General features: G+C 52.3%; 1 protein-coding gene across 1 annotated transcript in view; it reads right to left on the bottom strand.

Moving 5' to 3' along the window:
• Window positions 1-12,037, bottom strand: part of ITGA9 (integrin subunit alpha 9) — a 308,765-nt gene that overhangs the window by 222,236 nt on the left and 74,492 nt on the right. Inside the window, exons 12-14 of the mRNA XM_028518757.2 lie at window positions 11,375-11,465; window positions 8,985-9,030; window positions 3,128-3,282 (exon numbers count right to left, since the gene is read on the bottom strand). Of these exons, the coding sequence (XP_028374558.1) occupies window positions 3,128-3,282; window positions 8,985-9,030; window positions 11,375-11,465 (292 nt within the window). The remainder of the gene's footprint in view (window positions 1-3,127; window positions 3,283-8,984; window positions 9,031-11,374; window positions 11,466-12,037) is intronic.

The following is a 12,037-nucleotide window of genomic DNA, read 5'->3' on the forward strand; positions in this document are numbered from 1 at the left end:
GGCTGCTTCCTGTAGGAACTACCAGGTCCCCTGGGACAGGCTGCGCTGACCCCCAGCATTAAATTCCCTTTGTTGAAATAGCTGGTGTGGTTTCTGTTTTCCTGACTGGGCCTTCCCTGCAGGGCCAGAGTCACCCCTCGAGTCCCCTCGCTGTTGCCAGAAGCCAAAGCAGCCCCTCCAGGGGCTTGGCTGACCAGCTGGCCCTGAATACTCCTGTGACCACGTGGGAATTGTGGTTTTCCACTGCCAAAGCAGAACATGAAGAGGCGAAGGGGGCCCTTCCCTGCAGTCCCCTCTCCATGTATGTTTGAGCCCCGGCAGCTCCCACGGGAGAGAAGAAACCAGAGACAAGACAGTATCATCGAGTGCTCGTGGCTCCCAAAGCATCCCCAGAGAGGCGCTATGGCTGAAGGCGCCAGCAGGTTGACACCACTGAAGATACCACTTCTGACAGCTGTTCAGAAGTCTCAGCACACAGCTGGTGCAGCCTTATTGCACTGCCCAAACACAGCCATTCCGCAGATGCTCATTTGCCAGCCATTCGTGGCCAAAACCACCACCGCCACGGCTCCTCTGCAGCAATGAGCGCGAGGAAGGCTCACAGTCGGAATCGCAGCCCTGGGCTCCCCATGCAGAGGCCGGGGCGATGGCCCTGAGCCAGCCTGCAGCACTGTGTGCTGGGCTCTGAGGAGAGTGGAGGGTGCCCATGCCCGGGACCTGCCCCGACCCCTCCCCTCCATCTGGAAGCCCAGGACCTGGGCCGCCTTCCATGCCCAACTCCAGAATGTTCCACGCAGAGCTGCACTCACACAGCTCCCCAACATGCTGCCTGTCACCCCCACCTGATTCCTATCCCATCGCCACAAAGACTGCCTGCCTCCCCTTCTCAGCCTCTCCACAAGGCCACCGCCAGCTCATCTGGGGGCAGATTTCTGCATTGCCCCCTCTGCTGGGAGCTCCTTTTCCTGAAGACCAGGGGAAGAGACAGAAAATGCCAGGGATGGACAGTTCTCTGCCTTGCCCTGCCAAAAGTCTTGAGTTACTATCCTCTGTAAGCCTGAATCTTAAAAAACTGAGACTAAAAAGAAATGCTTGATGGCATCAATGAACGCTTGTGGCAGATGGAGGGGAAGGAAGTGACCTGCTGCCCAGGAGGCACCACTACCCGTCCTGCAAGCCCGCCTCTGCGTTATACCCCGACACTCAAGAACCCTGACACCCTGACACTCAAGAACCCTGGCTACGCCCAGACCTTCATGACAGTCCTGCCTCACGGTCAGCATCTGCCTTGCTCTGCTCCTGAACTTGCAGATCGGTTTGTTCTACCACTGTCCCATGCTCTAAAAGCACTCTTGCTCAAAACTCGCATCTTGGTTTCCTACCCCCCGTTCCACCTACACCAGCTTAGCTTCACCTGTGCCACAACGGTCAGCACAGATAAGAGCCTGAAAGCTGTGGCCATCGCTTCAGGATTGAAATCGTAAAACTCTGTTGTTCCCATGAGCAGCTCCTTGGGGACTTGCCTGCCCCAGGTAGGTGCCCGATGAATACCTGTCAGATGAACACGCACGAGCCAGTAACCGCTCGCTTCTTTTTTTAGAGTTCTAGAATAGTTCTGCTTATTTTTACGCACACCAAAATGGAACCTCAACCATTCCTTCAAGTGTTTCTGAGTGGAGCCTGACTACTTCACGAGCTGGCGTTTGATAGAGGAGCACACCCTCTAGTGACGCGGGAGACGCGGGAGTCCCAGGACCGCCAGCATCGGTTTCCCTGGAGACTGCGGTGCCTTTAACAATGAGGGAGGTGGCAGGAGATAGTTTGGGGAAAGCAAGACTAAGTACCATGAAGCCAGAAATCAACCCCTGGCTTTTACCAAAAGATCTGTGATCCTGAACCAGTCTATTTTTCTCACCGGGCTGGCTGCTCACGAAAAAGTGTAACCCTCTCTTCCTAACCAAGCCCCAAGTTCCTGCATTGTAGGTCTACATCCAATTTTGACATTTCTAAGTCCTTTAAAAAAAATCTGTATTAACAAGTACAAGGTTTAATTGCTGAGCTTACTCAGTCCACCTGGAAGGCAAGAGAGAGAGCCCATGACACAGTCAGCCCAGAAGGGTGGGAATGCTGTCACCTACGGTGCAGCTGAGAAACGGACCAGCACATGGAGGTGTGCTTCTGCATGGCTGGGGGGCGTGCATGCACACGTGTGCACCAGCACAGTGCTTCTCAACATTAACTGCATGCACAGGTCTCGCAGGGATCTCCCCGGTGCTTCAGGTTCAGAGGCACCGAGGGAGGCCTGGGAGTCTGCATCTCCAACAAGTTCCCAGGGGCAGCAAATGTAAGTGGGTGGGGGGACATTCGTGACACTAAGAATGTCTGAGAAAGCCAGTGAGTTTGATCCTCATCATTATTCCTTCCCCTGAAACTTTACACTCTATTACTCAATCAGCCCTTCAAGGAAAAAAAGAAAAGCACCTATTAACCGGCTCAACTGCTCCACATGTACTTCCTGCAGGCGATCACACGCACACTGAACTCTAATCCGCCCTGACCCCAGCTTGTTCTGGGGCTGGACCCGGTCCCTGGAGCGGGACGAGCAGGTCGACCTGCCCCAATCAGAGAAACGGCAGGACAAACGGCAGGACGTCTGCCTCTTTTCAACCGTCTGGAGCTGGTTGAAGTGGCCCCCCTCGATGGAATCTGAGGCCATTGTAAAAGTCAGCATCCCTGTCCCGCCAGCTGTCCTGGGTCTCAGATCCCACGACAGAGGGCGTAAGGCGAGCACACCTGGCTGACACTGCAAGACTGGGAGAAGGGAGCCTCTGCAACCCCACTGCTCCATTTTTCTAACTGCTCCAAGTGTTCCACAGGACCGGGCTCCGGGCACTGCATCTCCACAAGCCCCTGAGGCCTGTCCCTCCCACAGCCCAGTGAGGTTTCAGTCTGGCCCTCATGTGCTGGGGGACAGGGCACCCGGCCTGTGGGCCTGCTGCCGGTGAAAACAGCCAGGATGCACAGCACTCGGGAACCCAGAAGCACCCCAGGGCTGCCCTCAACCCCACGAGCCCCCCCCACCCCGGCCAAGATGGCCCCCCTGAGCCCCGATGCCGTGGATCATTACCGATCTCTCCAGGAACATGCCTGCCACGGAAGCTGAAGCAGGCGGTGACGTTCAGGCAGTTCACAGGCTGCTGGCCATCGTGACACTGAGGCGCTGTGATGTTGATGGAGACTGGGAGGAAGATGGACACGTCCACCGTGATGACCGGTCTCGCCCTACAGGCCGAGAGAGGAAGCCGACTTAGTCGTGTGGAGAAGCAGCTCCCAGAGCCCAACAGGAACCCAGCCGACGGGGACAATCCCCGAGCCTCCAGCCCCACACTGAACTGAAGTGTGAAACAGCCCAAGAGAACAGGGCCAGGATGCTCTGTACACACTTTTTTTTTTCTGGCCCTTCAGCTTATTTCCTAATAAGTTCATGGTTAGCTTCCCAATAATAAAGGCCGGTTAGCTGTTAATAAAACCCATCTGATCGAAGCCATAAATGAGCGAGCCCCCAGATGTTAAGTGATTATTCGGAATTTCACCAACTATGTGCCGACTTCCATTTCGTTAAGAAGAGATGAAAATACTTCAGAGGAGCTCGACAGAAGAACCATGACCCGAGAATCAGCACCCCCCCCCTAGGGCCCCCCACAGCCTTTGCTCCACCCGAAGCACGAATGGCGGAGTTTCGGTCCCATCCAGTGGGTCAACCCCCAACCCCCGCCCCCCACCACCTTCTGTTACTCCCATCAATTCATTAAGTATTTTTCTCAAAGCACTTGACTAATGGAGTCCCAGCTGGAAACAGCAAAGTACTTCAGAGCTGATGGAATCCAACGACCTGGCCTCAGGACCAAGGGAAACCCAGTGTATAGCCACACTCCGCACGCTGCTGTGGATGGCCCCCGCCAGGGCTTGATGGATGGGCATCATTGGTTGCCGTGATTCCCCGGAGGGGCCGGACAAAAGCCCTGAGTGAGTCGCGCCGTTCCGCTCTCATGGCAAACATCTGCTCGGGGACCATTCACCTAAGCTGGGGCTTAATCTTCCCCCATCCAGGCCTCACAAAGAGACCTTTTTTACCTCTGGCCTTCGTGCACTGGGGTGACATAACAGGATTAAGGGGCATTCACAGCTTGAGAACAATGACCTTACTTGTGTACAGTGACCCCTCAAAGGGTGTCCTGGGTGACAAGACAGATGGGGACAATGACCAACACCAACTCCAATGGACGAAAGCATTCAAGAAAACCTCAGAGAAAAAAGGAAGCGAGGGGACAAGGGGCACAGATGGGGTTGGTTAGGGTTCACTGAAGCTTCCACTGCCGTGAGACAAGGGTCAAGAGAGAAACAGTGTGACCAGCACCAGGGAATTGTGGGAACCCTGGGGCAGATCCAGCTGTAGGACCAACGGAAGGCAGACAACAGCAGAGCCTAAAAGAAATCTAATACCTTGGTCTTCCGATTATTTCCTATGTTCATCCTTGGAAGAGGGTATAAACAAACAGTGACTCCAAGTCACAGTGATTGTGTGGACGCTAGTGGACACTCTCTAAGCCGCACTGGCCCTTCCACAGCCAGCTCAGGTGTCCCCCCTGCAAGAAGCCTTCCGTGGCGACCCTGGCAGTAGGATGTCCACCCCTGCTGTGGTCTCTGTGTCCCCTTACTAATTAGTGTCACTGTCTACGGGGTCTGTCCAGAAGGTATCCAGCCATGGAATATGAAAAAGAGAGGTGTATTGAAGAAGATACAAGGAACACTGCACATAGGACAATGATGCTTCCATCTCCTTCAATGGCGGCACCTTGGGACCTCACGCAGTTCCCCCAGTCTCCATCACCTGCCCCGCTGTATTTTCCTGAATCTCATCAGCGGCCTGAAACCTCTTCCCTTTCAAGGTGATTCAGGTGTGGGGAAAAGCCAGAAGTCACAGGGCACCAAATCTGGGTGATTTGACATTTTGCCAAAATACTCTGCACGAGACGTGATGCATAAGTGGGCACATTGTCGTGATGAAGCTGCCAGTCACCAGTTGCCCATGGCTGCGGCCTTCAGAATCATCAGAATAGTTTCCATGGAGGAATGTTCAAGCTTAACGCAAAATTTGATGCAGATTTGTTGCTCTACTTGCTCAGTCATTGTGAATGTGACGGCCACACAACACACATGCTCACTCAATGTCATCTACCGCCCCCACTGACTAGCACAGTGAAGTCGTCATTATTCATACATGCGCATTCCAGTCCTCTCTCCTTCATTCCCAGGTTACACTGATGTCACACAAACTGTACTCGTTACATTAACAATGGCTGGACGTTTTCCGGACAGACCTCATATTTCCAAACCTGCCCCACTAGTCTGCAGGCCCCCCAGTGACTGGGATCCTGGCAAATTCGTCCTCGTGTTCTCAGAACAGTAACTTTTCAAAAGCCCCTGGTAAACGGGTGCCAACTCCACCACAGGCCAACGGATTAAAAACCACAGGGAAGCCCCGGCCAGTGTGGCTCCGCTGGTTGGAGCATCACCCCATAAACCGAAGGGTCACAGGATCGATTCCCAGTCAGGGCATTCGCCTCGGCTGCAGGGGTTTGCTCCTAGTCGGAACGCAATCAATGCCTCTCTCCCACATCGATGTTTCCCTCCCCTTCTCTCCCTCCTCCCTTACACCTTCCTCTATAATCAATGGGCATGTCCTTGGGTGGGGATAAAAATTAATTAACTAATTAATTAATTAAAAATAAAAACCAAAGGAAAGCCCAAAGTTTCACCAAACAGACAAAGAGGTACCAGGGAGAGTGGGTCACCCCCTGGGAGAGCCCTGCCCTGCCCAGTGCAGGTCCCGTGTCCTGGTCATGGTACCGAAGATGAGCCTGGCCCCGGCCATCATCCCAGGGGCCACCTGGGACGCCTGGCCACTCCTCTCGGGGCAGAGGTCTGCAGAAGGCGAGGTGCACAGGAAGCGGCAGCGAGAGGCCCAGACACAGCGATGAGGGCTGTGCAAACAGAACCCCCTGACACGACCCACCAGGGCCTTCCCAAGCACATCTCCCTCCAACATCGGTTCCCTCAAACGTTTTTGTTCCAACTCCAAGTATTGTTTTCGGACCAGGAAAAGCCCAGAAATCTTTCACAGGCCTCTCAGACCACTTCCTCTGCCTTTCAATGGCATCGCACCAGGCGCCTATCACCCCAGCGCAGGACCTGCCCCCCTGGGCTAATCTGAGGGAACAAACTTCCTGAGGGCAGAGCCGCCCGACCCACCCTCCTGGCAGGCGGGAGGCCGGCTTTCACAGTGCCACCTGCAAAGGTGCCAGCCTCCGAGATGGAGGCAGAGGGGCGCCTCAGGACAGCCACGCACGGGTTTCCAAGATTGCATGCATTCTGAAGAAGCGGGTGGCTGGCACACTTCTTTCTGATGGTGGAAAGGGCAAATCCAGGTGAGCGAGAAAACCAGCCAGGCTGCACTCTGACACGGTGCTGCTCCCCTCACCCTGGGCTTTTTCAGGGTCAGCGCCACTCACAGGGCAGTGATGCATGGGCAGATAAAGAGCCTGAAACCCTGGGGCAGATTCTCACCTGCCGAACCTGCCCTGAAGCCACCTGCTCCATTGTCAGTAAGGTTTCCCCGGAGCTCAGGTTTAACCCCGCACCCCTGTGGACTCTTCACATGAGGATATTTAAGAACGAGGAGTTGCCCTGACTGCTGTGGCTCAGGGGTTTGGGCATCATCCAACAAACGGAAAGGTCGCTGGTTCGATTCCTGGTCAGGGCATATACCCGGGTTGTGGGCTAGGTCCCCAGTTGGGGACATGCAAGAGGCAACCCATCAGTGTTTTACACATGGATGTTTCTCTCCCTTTCTGTCTCCCTCCATTCCCCTCTCTCTAAAAATAAGTTAATAAAATCAAAAAAAAAAGGAAAGAAAAAGAATAAAGAGCTTGATGTATTGTTTTTTTTAATCCTCACCAGAGGACATGCTTATTGATTTTACAGAGAGGGGAAGGGAGTGGAGGAGAGAGGAAGAGAAACATCGATGTCAGAGACAGACAAACATCGATCAGCTGCCTCTCATACATGCCCCGACCGGAGACCAAACCCACAACCTAGGCATATGCCCTGACCAGGGATCGAACCCGTGTCCTTTTGGTGTACGGGACAATGCCCCAACCAACGGAGCCACTGGCCAGGGCGAGCAAGGTGTGTTTCAAGTGCATGCACAGTTGTGGTGGTTCCGGGCCCTCCTCCCTTTTCTGGTCTGCCTGACTTCCTGTCAGCTGGGGCATGACTAGGATGCAAGTTCCACCTTCAGATTTGGGGGCTGCTACATAGAAGACGGGGACCAAGAAGCAGAATCTGAGGGAGGCAAGTTGAACCTAGTTCACGTCAGAATGACTTGCCTTCTTCAGGCAAGGAGTCAGGCTCTGTTCTCCGCATTTTACATGGACTAATTCACTGAGTTCTCCTGAGTCCCCCATGAGGTCAGCACCACAGCCCCGTTTAACAGGAGGGATTCCTGAAACAGACGTTACGACACTCACGTCGTCCAAGGGCAGAGTCAGGCCTGCAGCCCAGGCCACCGGCCCCAGGGTTTACTCTCTTAACCTGCAGCATGTTCTGCCTCCTCAACAACCGAACATTGGGAGTTCCCCGGGGGGGTTAACCGGCCCCCTCAGCGGCCACTGAGCCCCGCCCCATGGGGCCCTGTCAGTCACAAAGAGGCCAGTGGCCCCGCCACCGAGACTGGGAGGAAGGCACTGCTGTAAGAGAAGCACCCAGGGTGTGGAGCTACATGGCCTCTGGGATCCCTGCCAGCTCCGAGGTCCTACTAGCCTATTTTAGAAAGCCCTGCCATCAGATTATTAACAAAACCTAAGCGTTGGCTCCCACTCCAAAGTGTAATTCTGCCTCCTCTGACTCATACGGACAGAAATAGTTGGAGATGGTTCCTGGGTGGGATGGCAGCCCACTGGCCTTTGTAGGAGATCCAGGCTGCTGGGCTCCAGCAAGCCCTGGGCCCCAGGTCACGGCCCTCAGCTCTGCTGTCACCAGGGAGAGACGGGCTGCCCCAGGGGCAGAAGGCTCCCGGTCTCTGGGGAGCGGGGACTGAGGAGGTGGGGAGGGGAGGCTGCAGGGTGTGGGGGGAAGACATGGGGCAGAACAGTGCCCCCCAGACCCCTTGAGTGCCGTGACACCCACAAAAAATGACAATATGTGTAGAGCACATTAATGAAAGGGGTTGTTCATGGCAGAAAGCAAGAACCCCCTAGGGCCCAGGACACCCAAACTCCGCCCCGAAGGTCCAAGGATGCTATCATCTCACACCTGTGAGCCACTGAAAGTCCACTGGCTGCAAATTCTGGGATAGAGAATAATATAAAAGGTAGCATTGGCCTTGGCCGGGTAGTATATAGTTGGTTAGAGCAGCATCCCTATACGCCAAGGTTGTGGGTTCAATTCCTGGTCAGGGCACATACAAAAACCAACCAATGAATGATAAATAAGTGGAACAACAAATCAATGTTTCTCTCTCTCTCTCTCTCTCAAATTAATAAATAAAAAGAGGAAGAAGGGCCCTGGCTGGTGTGGCTCAGTGGATTGAGCGCCAGCCTGCCAACTAAAATATCGCTGGTTCAATTCCCAGCCAGCGCACAAGTTGCAGGCCAGGTCCCCAGAAGGGGGCCCATGAGAGCCAACCACACACAGATTTTTCTTTCCCTCTTTCTCCCTCCCTTCCTCTCTAAAAATAAATAAAATCTTTTAAAAATAATTTTAAGAAGAAAGGTAGCATTCCCACTTATTAAGCACCTCAGCCTGCAAGGGACGGGACAGAGGGAACTGCTAACAATAAATGACTCCCCCGTGCCCCCCCCCACCAAATCCCACCCCTCCCCCATAAAGAAAGTAATCCAAGAGGCAAGAGAGACGCATCTCACCTTAGAAGAACCACACTGTCGGACATGAAGGCTCCAATAGTGACATCTGAAAACCAGAAGTGTACAGATTCAGAAACGGGCTGAAGCCCATCCTCCCCTCCCCCAGGGTACTCCAAAGCCACGGTCAGGGGCCCGACAGCCACCCTCTGGGCTGCACCATTGATGCTGTGAGAGTCCGAGCCACACGGTCCCACGTGGCAGCCAATCACCAGGCGTGGCCGCTGTGCCCCTGCAGTGTGGCTGGTCTGAACTGAAATGTGCTGTGCGTGTAAAATACAGACCGATCTCAAAGACCCAGCGAAAAAGAACATGAGCTATTATCTCCTTCATGTTTATATTGATTTTAGGTTAAAATGACAATATATTTGGATATACTGGGCTAAATAAAATGCTGTTAAAATTTATTTCACCTGCTTTTTTTTTTTTTACGCAGTTACTAGAATGTTTTCAATGACATACGGGGCTCACACTGTATTTCTTTTGGACACCAGTGAATGAGAGAGGGGGATGCTCTCGGACAAAGTCCCGCGTTCTGTGGAACTTGCACATCACAGTTTCCCCTGCGTCCCTCGCTCTCTGGGACCTCAGAGTCGCCCAGTGTCCTTGTCTGTGCAGTGGGGAGGGTGGGAAATGGAGACAAGAATCCCGTGTCCTCTTCAAAAGCCAGTAACATTTCATAGTATTTAAATCAGAAAATATTTATTCGGTATGTGTTAAACTATTATTAAATGTGTTAAATATGCATTAAATATCATACAGTAAATCAGATATTTCATTCAGAAGGTACTTGGTAAACTGCAAACCAAAACACAAGTGTTAGCTGGCAATGTTTATTCTAAATAACTGGAATTTTGGAAGTATTCCCTCACCCAATAGCTCTCTGCCTTTCTTCCCATGGAACATAAGTCCCTGAGCCCTGGGGTGCCCATTACTACTTGGCAGAACCCAGCACCTAAATCCAAGAGAGTCTAAATTTCTACATTTATATGACACCCTCCTTAGGGGAAAGCAAAGAGCAAATCCGTGAACAGTAGGAATTGTACCGCTGCTACAATTCCTGCACTCGGACGCGCTTGCTCATTTTGTTACTTTCCAACAGTCTTTTTGAATTAATTGAATGTTTGAAAATAAAAGCACCTGATAAAGTTGCCATTTCTTTTATGAAAAAAATGTGAGATACATTCAGATTCATCATCAAGTATTACCATACCTGCTCACCCTGCATTTACAGAGAAGCAGCCCGGGTCCTCGTGCACCCCAGTGTGGTCTCTGGCCCGTCCCTGAAGTTCTCTGAGGCTCAATATCCTTGGCTATAAAGTGGGAGGGGGGCGGGGAGGGTGGGGAACACCCCCATCTCCACCTACCTACGGGGGTTACTATGCCCAGTGCACGTGGAAGCATTTTGCATATATTCTAGTGCTAAACCAACGTTAGGTATTATTTAGGAATGGCCACAAATTGCCAGGGGCAAGGAGAGCTGCTTTCTTCAACTGAGAAAGACCCGTGAGGGTCTATAGGGACAAAACGCCCACACTGACCCTTTTTTATTCCCATTCCTCCCAGCTCTGTAGAGTTAAAGGGATGCTCAAAACTCCTCTGTGTACAAGAAACTACAGCATTTGGTGCCCTCCTACAGCACTTCATTAGTTTTCCCAAATCTTCCCAAGGCATCTTAAGTGGGAAGCAATATTTTCTCAAGGTGGATAGCAAGATGACCCACAGTTGCAAGAACATTTTTTCTGAACTCTACAGATGATTTTGGCGTTTTACAATTCTTATCTTTATGTCCTCTCCTCTTTCCACTCCATCCCCTTCAAAAACAGCTGAACCGCTTGATATTGAGGTTTGACATCGCACATTTCTATTCAGTCAGCCTCACCCAACACCGGGTATCAACTGTGAAGACGAGTTAGCCAGCCTTGCACCGTGAAGGGCTGCTTTGTCTGGCAGCCACTTCCTTTTTGCTCACAATGTTTCCATAAGTTTCGTGCAAGGCGAGGAGGCTACTCCGCTCCTTTTTCCCTCTCTAGCATAAGAAGCACCTCTGGCTTTGGTTAAATAGTATCAAGAGAACATAAGGGTTAGCTCTTTATCATATTAAATGTGGACAGCGCTTCTTTCCTTCATAAGAAAGACTTGCTGACACAGAAATTGCTGTCAAATCTGCCCACATGGTGCTTCGACCCTTCAGAGCAGATCATTTAAAAAACCTGAAAAGAAACTTCCACATTTTTACCTTAAGACCAAACACCAGGCAAAATTCTCCCCGCTACTGTGTGAGTTTTCCTAACCCTGAACAGGCGTGGCCACAGCTTAACCAGACTGGTACCGACTCTGCCTCCTGCGTTTCCCTTCCTGCACCTCGTCTGCCTCTGAGAGAAGCAGCTTACCCGGATAGCCGTTCCCATCCATGTCGACGCCCCCTGATACGGACTGCCCGAACATCTGCAGCACCGGGCTGATCTTCCGCCCCGACAGTTTCTGAAACACACAATGGGGAAACTGAGTCACCAGAAAGGAACACAGTCATCAATAAGAACCCGTGACTGCCTTAGCCCAGCTTCCGTAGGACACTGGGTCTTGGCTTTGTTGAAAGAAAAATGTAGTCCTCCTTGGATTGGGGGGAGCAGGGGTGGGGGGATCTTGAGCAGGCAGCTGAAGAACACAGACTCCTTTCCTATCGCTTGCCTTAGCCACACGCCATTGTTTAGAACTTTTCTAAGTTCAGCACTGACGAAAAGCCTCCCTGGACTGGTGTGCTCACGTTTGGACATGTTGAATAAAGTTTGAAGTGGATAAAGTTTATCCTCCATTCCTAATGAAAGCTCAGTTTTGTTTTGACACAGGTACAGCCGGCTGAAATTCTAAGAACATGCTTTCCCTTACATCACCCTCCCCAAATACGTACTAAACACGTACCTCTCCACTCCTAAGAGGCACACGTGAGAGCCTTTCCCTAGGTCACAGGTGGCAAACACCAGGCCCATGGGCCGAATCCGGCCCAGCACCTTGTTTCTACCCACCAGCAGTGCCGAGCTCCTTGCCCCTAGTTA

Source organism: Phyllostomus discolor, chromosome 7, assembly GCF_004126475.2.
Source record: "Phyllostomus discolor isolate MPI-MPIP mPhyDis1 chromosome 7, mPhyDis1.pri.v3, whole genome shotgun sequence".
Lineage (NCBI taxonomy): Eukaryota > Metazoa > Chordata > Mammalia > Chiroptera > Phyllostomidae > Phyllostomus > Phyllostomus discolor.